Below are 17,100 nucleotides of genomic sequence, written 5' to 3' on the forward strand. Positions count from 1 at the left end.
GAGGGTCACAGCCAGTGTGTTTTCTGAACACAGATAAAGAGCCACGACAGATTAAATGTTAGACTCTGTGTTCCTCCTCACTGATGCACCTCTTTCTTGGAGCCCTCTGTTGGACATCTACTCAGCTATCCGCCATAATGTGGGCCCTTATGTAGCAGCGTGCAGGAGGCCACCGGGCATGGACGGCAAAGACTCTCAAGTGTGTGGCCATTGTTCATTTTGCCCCCATGGCCGGCCTCACGGATTCATCTGAGCTCCTTCTGGCTTGGCCTGGGCAACGCTTCCGAATCCTCAACAGCACGCCGGTCCTGTGCACTTGGCACGGGAGACGGCCCCTACCTGCCAGCCCGGGCAGCGGTGTCTTGATGTGTCCTTCTGCTCAGATAGTGGAGAAAACAGAGGGACAGAGAGGAGGAGAGAAGGCGGAGAGAGGAGGGAAGAGGGAGGGGCCAGAAGCCAAGTGTCCAGAGGCTGGAAGGAGGCTGCGGGTGAGGCTGGCTTGAGAGCTGTCTGGAGTTGACAGATCCGTCTTGTACTGTGCTATCTTTCTCTCCTTCCCCTCCCTTCTCTCCTCTTCCTCCTCCCCGTCTCTCACCACCTCCTCCTCCCCTTCTCTCCTCTCTCCTCTCCTCGTGAGCAGGCAGAGCCCGCCAGCGCCCCCCACTGTGCCCACTCTCGCTGCTCTCCTCCACTCTCTCTCCCCATGAAGGAAGAGACCACTGGAGTTTGCATGCACCCTCCAATCAAAACGAGGCTGGTAGGTACCCTGGCAGGGAGAGGGGCCTGGCCAGGAGAGGTGAGGTGGGCAGGAGCCGCCAGGCGGCGGCCCCATGGGTGTGCACGAGCGCCAGACCTCCGGAGGAGCCAGGGCCGCAGGGGCTCTCCAGGATGGATACAGAGTTTGCAGTTCAGCCAGCCCTGGGCGGACTGGGACCCACTGCTGTGGTCCCGCCCCTTTGCCTCTAGGTCTCTAGAACCATGAAGAGTTTGTTCTCCTAGAGCCATACTGAGCATAGATGCTTTCTGCAGAGAGAAAAAAAAAATCTTAGTTGCATTTTTATTGAAAATAAAAGCTTTTAACTTGTCTTTTCCTGCTATTTATCAAGATGACAGTATGTGAATTACATAATGACTGGAAAGGAATCCCAACCTAGCACAACTTTTTTTCATTTTTGCATGTTTCCTTCTCATATTATTTGTATTCATTCATATTTTGACACAGTTACATCACAGTGTCCATGTCATCTCCTGTTTTCCTCTTTTCCTTAATGTTTTATTGTTTCTAGCTTGTTCTTGGTGCCACATTCTGTGTATCCCATCAAGTGAATGGCCCACCATCTACATAATAGACTTTACTGCAGGGACGCGTGCTTTGTTTCCAGTTTGTCGCTATTCAAGGGAACACATGTAGCTTGTGCGTCAGGGATTTTATTTTCTCAGGCCAGACCCTGCTGGGTCCAATATTGCAACTTCGGCTTTGCTCCCACTCTAAAATGGTGATACCAATAACAGCACCATCCGAAGAGTAACTGTGCTTTGCCAGAGGGCAGCAACCCAGAGCATAACTGTTGGAATGTCTTTTTCTTCTTTCGAGCAGGTATAAAAGAATGCTTTGAAGTTGCCAATTTTCACGTGTCTTTAATAGCAATAATAATCCTCCTTTCCCCTTTTACTTCATGATGGTCTGAGTCTTATCAGTGTGTTGCTTTTCACTTTGCTTTTGGCCTCAGAACACCATGTTAGGCCCTGCAAGGAGAAAGGTCCCCCCAGTCCTTCCCTTGCTGTGCTCTAGGTACTCACTGCCAGCAACCCAGGTTGGCACCTGAGTCCGTGGGAATTTTGAGATGTTTAAAGAGACTGAAGAGAATTTGGGGAAGGGGAGCAGGCTTGGGCTGGACATCTCAGTGCCCACTGCAAGAACATGGTCATTTCTAGATCAGTGGAGTGGGGACCTACTCAACTCATTCAGAACCCTCAGCAGATTTGGGTCTGACCCGCTGTGTTCCTGCTTCTGCACACCCCCGCCATTAGAATGACTCAGGTCATCGGGTAATGACTCCAAGGTCCACAGGCAAGACCCTGAGAGACACTAAGGCGGCTGCACATGGGGAGTGGTGGCCTCCGCGTCTTGGCCGCAGCCCTCTGGTGGCAGGTGGCACAGTGTGCGTTCACCAGCAGGCTGTGTCTGTGCCCTGGAGGCTGCAGACAAAGCTAGCGCCACTGTCATCAGGATCCTAGGCCTGCTGGCCATCCTCTAGGCCAGCTTACAGAAATACCTACCCCTCGCCCCCCATCCTCCAAGGCCTTCAGGAGGCCAACGATGAAATGACCCAACAGAAAGAAATGGAAGCAGAGGCTCGTTTTGGCCACTTAGCCCTCCCTGATTATGCCGGGGCATCCACCCTTTTTCAGACCCCAGCACAGGGCTCTGCTGATCCCCACGCCTTCTGTCCCGAAGGCCACATGGTGGGACTCTCCCATGCTTACACGGGGTCCCCTGAGATTTCTCTCTACTGCCCAGAGTTTACGGGGAGCCCAGCAACTAAAGTGAACAGACAGGGACTCCTCCTGGCCTGATGAGCCCAGGCCTCCTGGTGCTCTGTCCGCTCTGATAGACTGTGTTCCCCGCTGTGCCCTCTCGGCAGCCTCTAGTCCACTCACCCCGCTGCAGAGGAGCCGTCAGCAGGCACCCAGGGAGCCCTGGCCGGCCTCATCATACACCCTGGTCACAGTCAGGGCGAGGGAAGCATGGATGCCCCGAAGACACAAGACTCCAGCCTGTCGTCCCTGCAGAGGCCTGCCCGAAAGTACAATAGTGGGCACAGATACGACCACTGGGCAACACTCCCAGGGACGTTTGGTGTATTTCCTCAACAAGCAATGCAGGCTCAGCGTGTGTTCCCCTGAATCCTTCAGTTTTAAAAGTGCGCTGCCAAAGATTCCAAAACTTTGTCTTGTAATCTCATAGTAACACTCTTCTCTGTCTCTTTTTTGAAGATAAAAACATTCCCGGCTGATACAGTGACCCCTTTTCCTGATCCTTTCATAACAGGGCCACAGTTTACCGTAAGTAGATCCGGAAAACAGATGTGTGTTTTAAGACGTTGTTCCCAGGTGGCGTGCTTCCCTGTGGACTGCCAGCCAGCCGTGCCAACGGCTTCTTTGGATCACTATGAACTCTGTGAGGTTGGGAAGGAGCTGGGGTTTGGGGGTCTGTATCTTCTAGTTATTTTATTTTATTGAGGTGAACTTCATGTCATGTAGAATTAACCATTTTAAAGTGACAATTCAGTGACATTTAGTACATCCAGTGTCATGCAGCTACCACCGCTATCTAATTCTAGAACCTTTCATCACCCCCAAAAGAAACCTCATACCCATGAAGCAGTCACTTCCCGTTTTCCCCTTCCCCTGTCGACCACCAATCCACATTCTGTCTCTTTGGATTTGCCTAGTGTGGATATTCCATAAAAATGGAATCATATACTATGTGACCTATCATGCCTGGCTTCTGTCACTTAGCATAATGTTTGTAAGGCTCGTGCATGCTGTAGGACATATCAGTGCTTCATTTCTTCTTACAGAGGAATAATATTCCACGGGATGTGTATACCATAACTTGTTGATCCACTCATTCATCGATGGGCATTGATGGTTTGTTTCCCCGTTTTTAATTCTCTTGGGTTGGCTCTGCATCTTGATAATGGTATGATTTTAGGTTATTTTACCACTCTCAGCACCAGTCTCCTCTTATTTAAAGTGGAAATAGTAATAAGAACATCCTCCTCCTTGTATCTGGTTGAGGCAAGGATCAAAAGGGATCAAGAACTTGAAAGTACTTTCCCGACCACCGACCGTCCCACAAATGTCAAGTACAATTGTTGTTTCTCAATGCTGGAGAGACAGGGTGGTGTAATTAACAAGAGCAGGTAGTCATGACAACCGGCTTTCCCCATTACCACGGCTCTCTGTGTCACTGAGCAGCTTATTTAAAGTCTCTGCAAACTGTTGAAGTGTTTTTAAACATTTAAATGTAGTTTCCTCATCTGCAAAATGAGTTTGATGATTTTCAGAATTCTTTTCAGCTGCTCAGCTTTTTTCTTTAACTAAAAGCTTCTGCAGAAGCTCACCATCCAATGAGCAGCAGTGGGGAGTCCAGGCTCCCTCCTCTTTCCCCTCACCCTCTCCTCCTCCCAGGGATCAGAGTGTACAATTTCTAGAACCAAATGATCCCTGAGGCTTCTTCCAAAGGCCAATCTAGAGGATCTGTGAGGCGGGCTGTGAGGGGGTCTGGGAGTAGCTCGAAGTGCAGTCTCAAGGCTGGGTGATGGTCACGACCTGAGGTGGCTTCAGCCTTGTGAGCTGTGGCTGATTCAGGTTTCAGAGGGTGAACAGAACTGGGAAGGTGTTCAGCAGTCCATGTAAAGACAAAAGCAGGTTTCTAGAAGAATCCATGCTAGGGTCATGATCTGCTTCCAGAACCTGCCCTTTAAGAACCAGAGACACGGGCTGGATGAGGCTGCTCAGTGCTGCTGCCCTGACGTTCATCCGGCCCCTACAGTTTGGCTGGGCACATCTTCCCAGCTGGAAGCTCTGGCTCCACTTCCTCTGCTGGCCATGGCGGGCACTCTGGCCTGCTGCCCAGCCTTGGCAGTACTGTGAGACACCCAGGGAAGCCCTTCCTGAAAAGCTGGGGGCCGAGATGGATCAGGAAGCCAATGTCAGAAACCATGCTGGGACTTTTAAGAACCGGGCAAGAGTGGCTTAAAGGCAGCTGGAGTGGGTAGAGGGAACAGCATGAACCAGAGTCCTGGGGCAGAGGGGTCATCCCACATTCAGGGGACTGAAATCAAGGCCAGGGAGTCTAGAAGGCAGAGAGCAAGGGTATGGGTCACGAGAGCAGGAAGGCCAAACCCTGTAGGGCAAGACCGTGCTTGGCTTTGTAGGCCAAAGGAGGGACTCTGATCTGGATCCTGTGAGCAGTGGGAGGCCTTTGAAGGACTTTGAGCAGGGCAGTGACAGGGCAGCTGCATTTGGAAATGATCCCTGTGATGGCAGTGGGAGCAGAGCTGAGTGTGGGCAGAGTGTACTCAGGGAAGTTGTCTAGAAATCTAGGACAATAGTTCAAGGGAGAGAAGGCAGAGAGCTTGACGCAGAGTGCTGTTGATGTTGATGGTGGAGGTGGAAAGATGCGCATAGAACAGAGATTTAACAGGCTGGTAAGGAATTGGATTGGATGAGGGAGAAGGAGGGGCAAAAAGGCTCCCAGATTTCTGACTTGCAGAATGCGGATGGAGAGTGGGTCTGTTCACTGAGATAAGGAAATCTTAGGGAAGACTAGTTTGGGGTGGGGGGGGATGAGGAGTTTACCTTTGGCCGTGATGTGTGAGAAATGCCTTGGAAACATCGGGATGGAAACAGTGCATGGGCAGCTGGATAGCCACGGCCGTATCAGGAGAGAGGGCTAGACTAGAGATTGCAATTAGGGAGTTACTGACAGCTGGATGGTAACAGAAGCCAAACACATGAGCTTCAGCTTCCTAATTTTCTTACCCCTGTGTGTCATATTCTCTTTTCCTCCCCACCAAGGTGAAGACACTTAACCTCGCTGCAGGGTTGGCCTCTCACAGGCCTCCAGACCTATCCTGACCACAGTCATGGGGGAGTTCAGCAGCTCCAGGAAACTCCACACAGAGTTATTCTGGCAGCTGATGCAGCATTGACCTTGGGCCTGGTTTCAACAACCAGGCTGCTTGCTTGATCCTGAGACCAGTTTCTCCCTGGTATTTGGGCCTGTTATGTCTACTTGATACTTGGCCAAGGGCCTCCGTCTGTCTAGGTTAAGGGCTGCCTGGCTCTGGTCAGATTTCTGTCCCATGTTCTTCTTCCTGACCTGGTCTGTCCCTGTGTTATCTGCTTTGTTCCAGCAAAAGTTCGCGTGTTCATTTCTTTTTTTATTTGGGGGTGGGGAGAGGGGTGTTAAGCCATGTGCTGCAGATAATTTACATTTTTGTGTAATTGTCACTCATTCATCTCTTCATTCAACAAATATTCAGAAGGTGAGTACTCAGGGTTGAGACTGAATAATAGTGATTTTCACTGCTCCCTACGGTCATCCTTAAGTGAAGCTGGCTCTTTTTTTTTCTATGACAGTGAAGAATGTAATGGTTATTAGTAAAGTCTGGTGCCACTGCCTTGATTCATGCTAAGGCCCTAGTACTTTTACCCACTATTGCCTTTGTATATAAGTGTAAATTTCCCTCTTTTTTCCAGAAAGAATCAAAACTGGCATCAAAAGCCCAACCTCCACCCACTTCACTGAAGTAACAAAATAACTTCTTACCCCAGCTCCTGTATCAGGAAGGCTGGGCTAAATCATGCTTTAAAATGACAAATTGAATTTCCTCCTCGTGCTGCATGTCTGTCAAGAAGGGCTACGCATTCTGCTCTGTGTTGCCCTGTTTCTGGGACCCAGGCTGATGGAGCAGCTGCCGTCTGGCACATAGCCAGTCACAGTGGCAGAGGGGAGAAAGCAGAGGTCACAGATCACACACTCACACTTCCATCTTCCCATGGAAATAAAACACAGCACCACATTTCTTTGGCCAAAGCAAGCCACATGGTCGTGCCTACCTTCAGAGTAGGGTAGGAAAGTGTAATCCTACCACGTGCCTGGAAATCAATGAGCCAGGGTTATCTGGTGAACCATACAAGTGACCGCTACAGTCCAAAGTTTGTGAAAGCTCCCTGTGGCAAACGTCACATGCTAGCAACTCTAAGATTCTCCTGTTCTTGTAGTCAGTTCTTTGGTGTTGCTCCAGCCCAGGCCAGGTCAGTTCTTTCCCTAGGAGCAGTTGTAAAACAAACAGGGGCTTGTATTTCTCAGCAGTATTTCTCAGGACCTTGCAAAGATAAGATTCTCCCCATTGATCAAGCCAGATATATACCTTTCAGAACTACAACTAAAACTGGTATTTGTTTTTCCATGTTTCCCTAGGAGGGATAGCAAATCTTCTGTCTAATCACTAGAAATATATCGCTCATTTGATGATATAAACCTCTTCTTTAGAAAGCCATGTGAAAAATTTCTCCAAGTTTAGGGCCAGGAACTAGCGTGAAAAATCAAGTTATAAAATATATAGCTGGTACTACTGAAAGGATATAAAACAAACAAAAATTATGCACAGAAAATATGCTATGAGGAAATATACTGACAGTGATAAAGGATTATGGAATTTCTTCATTTATTTACTTTTATATATCTTCGAAGTTTTCTATGTAAATAATAAGCATATCTTGCATTGTAATGAAAACAACAATAAATTATCCTCTCCAAATGAGGCAGTGTATGCTAGACAGTAGTTCTCAAACTTTACCATTTATCAGAATCATCTGCAGGTCTTGTAAAATTACAGATTGCTTGACTTTGTCCCCAGACATTCTGGTTCCAAAGGTCTTAGGTGAGGCCTGAGAATTTGCATTTTCACCAAGTTTCAAGATGGTACTGATGCTGCCAGTCTGGGGCCCATACTTTGGGAGGCACTGTTATAATGGTGAAAAACACCAATTATAAAGTTAGCTAACCCTGGTTCTAAATACTGGTTCTTAATACTTATTAACTGTGTGACCTTGGGAAGATTATTTAACCTCTTTGAGCCTCACTTTCCTTTTCAATAAAATCAGTTCCAAGATGTGCATTTTTCCACCTTCTAACATCTCTGAAATCAGAATGGTTGTTACACTAGTGGGCAAAACAAAGTTTGAAGGATTACTTTTTCTTTCTCTGTGGGCAAAAATGGTGCATCTTACAAATGATGGTGTCTAACGTGTGATGAAACATGATCTCTACCTTGAAGATTGTCAAGAGGTCATATATGTAAAGTGCTTACCATAGTGGCTGGCACTAAGTAAAATCATTTAATAAATGGCAATTGATTAACTATTATTAAAAAATAACAGGGACTGTGTGGTAAGGCTTAGGGAGCGGCTTACAGTGTGAAAATGGAACCCAAATTGAGATTGATTTCCTCTTTTTTGTTTCCTCTCCAGGCAGACTTTAGAGACAGTAAATTACAGTGCTGTCCTGGCCAGTCTTCCCCGCTGATTCCAGCAGCAACCCTGAGGCCTTTGACAGAGACCGCCTCCACAGTGCAGACCATCTACACCATTCGGAAGCCTGTTTCTCCAGCGGCCAGGTGCGTCAGATCAGCAGGTACCAACAGGTAACTCTGATGACAGGGAAGCCAGGCACAGGCTCTAGGTGCATTGTGTTTGTGACATCTACCACTCTTTACTCACTCCTTTATTCAGTTATTCTCTAAATATTGATATTTATTGAAATGTCGTCAGAGGCTAGAGAGTATTCTAGGTGCTAGGGATGTAGAGTGGCGTGAACAAACAGATGAAAGTTATTACCTTTATGGGGTTTACAATTTAGTGTTGGGGGAGGGGAGAGAGACGTTAAATAAGTGTGTGTGTGTGTGTGTGTGTGTGTGATAGTGATAGGTGCTTGGGAGACAAATAAAACCATGAAGGGTGATAGGGATGGTCTCACCCAGGTGGCATTTAAGCGGAGACCTGAAGGTGGTGAGGGAGCAAGCTGCAGATATCTGGGAAAAGAGTATAGTAGTCAGAGGGAACAGCCAGTGCTAAGGCTTCTGCGGTGGAGCGAGCCCGGTGTGGTTAAGGAAGAGTTACAGGAGCTGGTGCAGCCAGAGAGGCGTGAACAACAGGAGAGGAGACCATGAAATTGTAGGTTGGGACCAGATTGTGTAAAGCTGTCTTGGCCATAGTAGAAACTTTGCTTTCTACCCTAAATGAAATTATTTAAAAATGTGATTGTGCCTTTCAAGACGTGTACTTCCGGGGAGGGGTGTGTGTGTGTGTACATGCGTGTAAACAGTGGACATAAAGTCCATAGAGAGGCAACTGGGCCCAAGGGCCAAGAAGTCAGAAGCAACCTCTTAAAGCAGCCAGTTTTACTTCATTCAGTTTTATTTATTAAAACATAGGAGGGAATTCTGGGAGAAAGTGCATATGAAACCAATTTAAAACATGATTTAAAGAAATCTACAATTTGGAGGTTCCTTAAAAAACTACAAATAGAACTACCATATGATCCAGTCATCCCACTCCTGGGCATATACCCAAAGAAAACCATAATCCCAAAAGAAACTTGTACCATAATGTTTATTGCAGCACTCTTTACAATAGCCAGGACATGGAAGCAACCTAAATGCCCATCAACAAATGAATGGATACAGAAGATGTGGCATATATATACAATGGAATATTACTCAGCTCTAAAAAGGGATGAGATGGAGCTATATGTAATGAGGTGGATAGAACTACAATCTGTCATACAGAGTGAAGTTAGTCAGAAAGAGAAAGACAAATATTGTATGCTAACTCACATATACGGAATCTAAAAATGGTACTGATGAACTCAGTGACAAGAACAGGGAAGCAGATACAGGGAATGGACTGGAGAACTCGAGGTATGGGAGGGGGCGGGGGGTGAAGGGGAAACTGAGAAGAAGCGGGAGAGTAGTACAGACATATATATACTACCAACTGTAAAATAGTCAGTGGGAAGTTGTTGTATAACAAAGGGAGTCCAACTCGAGGATGGAAGATGCCTTAGAGGACTGGGGCAGGGAGGGTGGGGGGGACTCGAGGGGGGGGTGTCAAGGAAGGGAGGGAATATGGGGATATGTGTATAAAAACAGTTGATTGAACCTGGTGTACCCCCCAAAAAAATAAAATAAAATAATAATAAAAGGAAAAAAAAAAAAAAAAAAAAAAGAAATCTAACCCCTGGACATTTTCCTGCCCATTCAAAAGACCTTTACTGAGAGGCTGCTGTGCGCCGGATCCTATGCTCGGCTCCAGGGTTTCAGAGAGGAATGGCATATATGATAGTCCCTTGAGGAGCGGTGCCTCCAGAAACTCTCCTTCTGGTGGGGGAAACCCAGAGGCAATTTCAGGTCATTGTAACACTAGCAAATGTAGGCTGTCCTTAAGGATCCTGAAAGAGAAAGTCAAGAACTGAGATTGGGGAAGAATCTGGGAGACGACATTTGAACCGAGACTGCTCTTTACCATTTTAGAGCGTGGGTCTCACCACTTTGTCACCTACTCTTTTTCAGCGCAGAGACGCTCCGACAGGAACTGGAGAGAGAGAAAATGATGAAAAGACTGTTGATGACCGAACTGTGAAATTCTCCCCTTGTTGCCTGGAGGCTGGCATGGTGCCTTCTGTCCGTCTTCTTTCTTCGGGCTTTGTGTGCTCACTCTAGCACAACATACAGATGTGTGCTCTGTTCGCCCAGGTCTCCGTGGTTAGTCGAAGCCAACTTCTGGCTTGACTTCTATTGGAAAAGTTATTTTATGTCTCCTGAGTATTAGAGTTTTTCTACTACTCACTGTAGTTGAGACAGAATTTGGTAAGCCTAGGAGAAAGATGGGAAAACCAGGATTCCTTTTCAGAAGTACCTGTGTGTGTATATTAATAACCACAGGCTGAACATGGCACGGAATCCTTTGCTATCAGTCTCAACCATACGATTTTGTATGACTGACACTTGCACCAAGCTTTGACTGTTTGTTAAAGAGTCATTTTTAATGGGAGAATAATTCTTTACTGCTGGTTTTTCATTTACACTGGTAAATACACAGATCTTATAATGTCTTTAACATTCATTTTTATTCAGACACGAGTAGGTGAACTAAAAAAGGAAAGTTGCAATCACCGGGACTCAAGGAACGTCAGCTTAATCTGAAATATAACTTAACTTGTGAATTTGTGGGATACGACATGATTTGGGATATATAGAATTTATTATTGAACCCAAAGGAGGAAGGTACAGTTTAAATTGTCTAAAAATCCTTACAGAGTGATTTGATATCAGAATTCATTTGGGTGTTCCATAAAGGAAAGTTATTTCTAAAGTTGGTTCAACTCATGTCCTGTTGATAGAAACTTGACCAGAAGAAACTTTGCTCCCTTTTTATATAGTTTCAAGAAATGTGTTTTTAAATTTTTATTATGCACTTGAACAACTTTGCAGGAATAAAAGAACCCCCTGACCACAAACTAGCCCTCTAAATTGTTTCCCACACTTTCTCAATGGAAATGCACACATTTTTACATCAGTATGATCAGTGTGTACATACTCTTTGGTTACTTCCTCCATCTAACACCTATCTCCTCTTTTCCACACTGATCCTGCTCTCACCTATTTCAGTTTCTTTGTATCCATGTCACATGGTTAACCTCACTTCTTGCCATTATTAGATATTTGAGTTATATGCAATTTTTCACTCTTATAAATAGTGCTGCTATGAATGTCTTTGTAAAAAAAATGTTCCTTCCTTTGGATTCTTCCCTTGGGAATATCTCCAAAGAGAGATTACAAGGTCAGAGAGCATGAAGTATTTTATAGCTCTTGTTTCATATTGCCAGATTGCTTTCTGGAAAGATCCAGTCTCTGGGTCGAAAGGACCTCGAGTTCAACCCCCCATCCTCTCTGAATGCTTGAACCCCCCTCTACAATTTACGATGCCACCAGCAGTGTATAAGCATTTCTGTTTACCAATAGTTCTGCCAATAATGGGTTGTGCTATTTTAATTTATTTTTGCTAGTTTAATAAGTGCGTATAGTTGTTCTTGAAAGGTTGTTTTATTTCATTAATTGCTAGCAAGGCTGAGCACTTTTCCATGTGATGACTTACTAGTTGTAATTCCTTGTGTGTAAAATGTCCATCCATCTCTTATGACCACTGAAGTGGAATTGATCTCATATGTTTGTATCAGAACTGTATTTTTATGTTGTATAGTTTGCTCTCCTGTCCCTATCCTTAAAACTGAATGGTGCCAATAATTTGATACTAATGATTATAAAAAAAAAAAGGTAATGCCTCATTGACTAGCATTGTTGTAAAATACGGTAATGTATGCAAATATTCAGATAACAGAAGATTAACCCTTTAAGTGCTGAATCTTTGAAATTTTAATATTTTTTGAGGGAAATCTTTCTAAAATATATTACACACTTCCCTGCCTTAGCAGACAGAGTATACTGGAGAGTATTTAACCTTTTCTTGATGAGTCTTCATTGCAAACATGAGCCCCTGTTGTACCTTGGTGTGGTGCAGTGATGTCATCAGGAGCTATCCAAATGTGCAGGGCTTGGCTTGCCTTTCACAGACGAATGCTCTTCTCATTGATGGTTTGCACTGCTGTCTGCTCTATTGGCAAAGCCGTCTGGGGCAATTGTGGTATCTGGGAACTGTTACTTCCTCCCATACTACATGACCCCTGACTGTACTTTTAAAACAGCTTTAGCCGTTCTCTATGTCGTGCACACAATGCAAAATGTGTTTCTGTACAATACGGGGGAAATATCTGTGTCTTGGGTTGTCACCTCTTGCCAATCCCTCCTCTTCTAACCTGCTTTCTGAGTCTTCACCTCCTGCTCTCTGATGGAAACCTCCAGGGCAAAACTGAAGTTTTCTTGAGGAAGCCAGGAAACTCAGTGTTACATACGTGTCAGGTTGGCTTTGCTTCTGAGGAGGGATGCATGGGCTTTTTGGCCATTGTTCTCAGGAGGCTCTGAGCCTGCTGCTTCTTCCCCACGTCCCCCTGGGTTCACAGATGTTTCAGAAGGTTGATATTACTGGAAGTTTGATCACAAAACAAGTTGGCTGTTACTGTATATGGAAACCCAGTACCTTTGGCAGCTCCACTCTAACCAGTAAAATCAAGAGGATTCCATTGTTTCCGCAGTTGTCCTGGTTATTTGCCTACGTACATGTATGTTGGGTGCTTGGCATTGTGACCTGAGAAGATGACATTGTGTTGGGTGGATTCATAGTGATAAAAATGAATTGGTGCAATCACTTCACCTTGTTTATATAATTAAAACCAAAATAACAGTACCATACGGTCACACAACACATCTTATGTCCAGGGAGAAAAATCAGCTTGCTGACATAATCATTTCAGAGCAAGGATTCCAGACTGTGGGCCACAGACTCCTGGTGGGCATAGGGGTTTGGGGGTTAATGCAAGTGGCCTGGGAATCCTGCAACCCTGGGTTTGTAGATCGTAGATTGCATAGGAGATCCTTATGTTTGAAGAGTTTAAAAACTAGGTCCTAGAGCATTCAGAAGATCCCACCTGAATGTGCCCCAAATTTTACACTCCCAGAATAGCATGAGAATATCGGATATCATCTTTATCTTTCTTTCACCATCTCAAAGATCACAGCTTTTTAAAAACTTGAAATTTACCATGTTAGCCATTTTAAAGTATATAATTCAGTGGGGTTTTTTTTAGCATATTCATAATGTCGTACAAACATCACAACTATCTAATGCCAGAACATTTCCATGATTCCAAAAAGAAGCTCCGTATGTAGAGTCACTGCCAATTCTCCCCTCCCTCCATCTTCTAGCAACCACTAATTTACTTTCTGTCTTTGGATTTCTGTCTATGGATTTGCCTATTCTGGACATTTCATATAAATGGAATCACACAATATGTGGTCTTTTGTGACTGGCTTCTTTCACTTAACACAATGTTTTCAAGGTTCACCCATGTTGTAGCATGTATCAGTACTTCATTCCTTTTTAATGGCTATATGATATTCCATTGTATGAATTATGCCACCTTGTTTATCCACTCATCAATTAATAGACATTTGGCTTGCTTCCACTTTTTGACTATTATAAATAACATGAACATTTGTGAACATGTATTTTCAGTTCTCTTGGGTGTATAACTGAGATTGGAATAGCTGGGTCATAGGGAACTCTTTGTTGAACTTTTTGAGGAACTGCCAAGATCACAGCTTTTATTTCATAAACAATCATAAGTGAAAAAATCACATATATGACTAGACAGACAGAAATGGACAAATCTGTTGTTGCTGGTTAGATACCAAGATGCAGCACTGATTTGCGGGGGGCGGGGGGGGGGTGAAGTTTATAATCTAAAAAAGTTGTTTTAGGGAAATGGCTTTGATGAGAAGAGAAAATAAAGGGGCTATCTTTTTTGAAAATGAAATTAAACTCAGGTTCATCTTTAAGTTCTTATTTGAATAGCCAACTCTTGTTCAGGCAGTAGTCTCAGAATGTTCAGGAAAACTTCTTCCTTCGAAAATATGGACAAAAGAGAAAAACCACAGTATTTGTTGTGGACTCACATCCGTGGGGAGCAGAAGGTTTATGCAAAATCTGGGATGTAACAAAGTAGGGAATGTGTGCTGAGGGTTAGAACAGGTCTCCCTGTTCTCCAGGGCTCACAACTTGTGAGAAAACAAAAAGAGTAAGAAAATCCCAAAAGGCAATTTAAGTGGATGAGAGATAACCTCATGAAAGGATGCAGCCAAGTCCATAGGGAATTGAAAACTGGAGTAGGTTCTAAGGCCCTGGGGTGGCATGCAGACTTTAAGTGACCCATGAAGATCATAGCTATTCTCCCTAGAAAAATCCATACATCACACATTATTCCAGCACTTTCACTGGATCCTGACACCACCCCTGAAGCCCATCTATGTCTCCCTTTGAGTTCATGGACCCCAGGTCCTTGATCATGAGTAAGTCATTGAAATCTGCAGTTTACCTGCAAGCCTCATTTTAGGCTGTGGGTGCAAACCCTCCTCCAACACCCAACATCCCCTGCAAAACAAACAAAACAAAACAAAACCCCACGTGGTTTTTATCAGACTAGTTTACCAGAAGATTGACCTGATTTTAATTTGCCTTGTATCTGGCACCATCACTGTTAACTGTAGTAATTAAAATGAAGGGAATAAAAAATAAATGACAGCCCAAACCAGTGAATCAACACCAGAATCAGAAGTCCAATGCTTGCTTTTTTGCTAAATGTTAGTCCATTTAAAATTGGCCATATTGGGGCAGGGGGTGAAGGGGAAGCTGAGACGAAGCGAGAGAGTAGCACAGACATATATGTACTACCAACTGTAAAATAGATAGTCAGTGGGAAGTTGTATAACAAAGAGAGTCCAACTCGAGGATGGAAGATGCCTTAGAGGACTGGGGCGGGGAGGGTGGGGGGGACTCGAGGGGGGGGAGTCAAGGAAGGGAGGGAATACGGGGATATGTGTATAAAAACAGATGATTGAACTTGGTGTACCCCAAAAAAAGTAATAAAAAAATAAAAATAAAAAATAAATAAAATTGGCCATATCTTTTCTGATAAACAGGAATACAAGACAAGAAAGACATTTCAATTTTTAACAAGGTTTTTTTAAAAAATATTTATTTATTTATTGGCTGCAGTGGGTCTTCGTTGCTGCACACAGGCTTTCTCTAGTTGCAGCAAGCTGGGACTACTCTTTGCTGTGGCGCGCGGGCTTCTCAATGCAGTGGCTTCTCTTGTTGCAGAGCATGGGCTCTAGGCACAAGGGCTTCAGTAGTTGTGGAATGTGGACCCAGTAGTTGTGACTCATGGACTCTAGAGTGCCGGCTCAGTAGTTGTGGCACACGGGCTTAGTTGCTTCACGGCATGTGGGATCTTCCCAGACCAGGGCTCGAACCCGTGTCCCCTGTATTGGCAGGTGGATTCTTAACTACTGCGTCACCAGGGAAGCCCCAAGGTGGGTTGTTGTTGTTTTGATTTTTTGTTTTTTAAGGACTACTCTTTAACAGATTCTCAATTGATTGGATTTTTTTGTATTTTAGAATTTTATCCTCTGCAAAGCTATGATTTGGGGAAAGAAATCTGTTTTGATTTTTAAAGTAATTATAGTTCATCTTACCTTTTTTAAGCAGTAAATCTGATTTATTTCTTACAACAACTGGTATATTGGGAGACCTAGTGAAACCCAAGCTTTCCATAAATTATACCTGAATCACCTGTCAGGATGAACATGTTTAAATTCCAGTTGGACAACCCACCATCAGTGTTAACCGATACCTAAAAGCGAGCATTCAACCTCTGGGTCACACAGAGCTTCTCACTTTCCACAACAGCCCCCGGTCTCCCATCTCCCCTGGGCCAAAAAAGGTTGTAATCACTAGTTTCTTTTGAATATTTGTATTTCTTAACCATAGGCATATTCATTCATTGTCAGTAGGGTTCAATACTATAAACGGTATTAATTTTCAATACCATTGATCCTCACCTCTATCATCTTACCTGTCTCCATTGCATCGTGGAGGTTACGGATCACCACCCCACACAGCCCAACTTCCGGGCCTACATTTGAAACCTGTATGCTTTTCTGCCTCCATAATTATTTTCTTTGTTTATGCAATAAAATAAAATTTAAAAGCAAGCTAGAATGCTGGATCTGCAATACTAGCATAAAAAGAATTGTATCCATGTTTTCTAGCAGAAAACAGCTTAGTGGTTCCAATGTGTTATCACTCCAAAACCATCATTAGGAAAGAACTAGGGGACCTGGCACGTAGTTAAGTCCTTGGTGTGAATGAATGAATGAATGAATGAATGAATGAATGAATGGCTGAGTTAACCAGAAGTGAATTGCAAGCGGCAGGAATGGATTTGGGAAAGTCAGGAATTTCACAGTCTGGGCCTGCCAAGGCCTGTACATGCTTGCTGTGGGGAAACAGTAAAGCAGCTGCCTGCTTTTGAAGGGGGCACATTAGGCAAGGGCACCGGCAGCCTCTGCTGACTCCACGCTCCAAAAGCCTAGGGGTTATCCAGCCCACAGAGCTGGGTTCTAGTCTCCCTCTGGCTCTAAGGACCTCAGCTTACCTATCTATAAAGTGGGGATCTTGCTATTTCAACTTTTTCAGTGACGATCCCAAGAAATAATGGCTATAGTAAGTGCTTTACATAAAACAAAAAGTGCTGGAACAAGGTGGGACAGACAGTGACTCTGACAAGATGTACCCTCCGGGGAGCACTTCTTAAATGTGAACGTACATTGGTGTCACCCGGGGATCTTGGTAAAATGCATCCTGATTCCTGTTTCTGCCGTGGGGACCCGAGATTAATGATGCTAACGTGCTGGCATCTGGGGATGCTGTTGCTGCGGGTCCGCGGACCGCTTTCTGAGCAGTAGCAAGAGTGTAGAAGGGCCACATCTGTGTCTGTGAGAGACTCGT

General features: G+C 44.6%; 1 protein-coding gene across 4 annotated transcripts in view; it reads left to right on the top strand.

Annotated features, from left to right (window-relative positions):
* Positions 1-13,946, top strand: part of EPB41L4B (erythrocyte membrane protein band 4.1 like 4B) — a 131,784-nt gene extending 117,838 nt beyond the window's left edge. For 2 of the 4 annotated variants that reach the window (XM_057720890.1, XM_057720891.1), the window contains exons 23-25: positions 2,998-3,066; positions 8,050-8,222; positions 10,149-13,946. In XM_057720890.1, coding sequence (XP_057576873.1) covers positions 2,998-3,066; positions 8,050-8,222; positions 10,149-10,218 — 312 coding nt within the window. In that variant the 3' untranslated portion in view covers positions 10,219-13,946. Of the gene's footprint in view, positions 1-640; positions 758-2,997; positions 3,067-8,049; positions 8,223-10,148 lie in introns of all 4 variants that reach the window. The other 2 variants (XM_057720894.1, XM_057720892.1) reach the window with 2 other exon arrangements.
* The last annotated feature ends 3,154 nt before the right edge of the window (positions 13,947-17,100 follow it).

The sequence above is a fragment of the Hippopotamus amphibius genome, chromosome 2, assembly GCF_030028045.1.
Source record: "Hippopotamus amphibius kiboko isolate mHipAmp2 chromosome 2, mHipAmp2.hap2, whole genome shotgun sequence".
Classification (NCBI taxonomy): Eukaryota; Metazoa; Chordata; class Mammalia; order Artiodactyla; family Hippopotamidae; genus Hippopotamus; species Hippopotamus amphibius.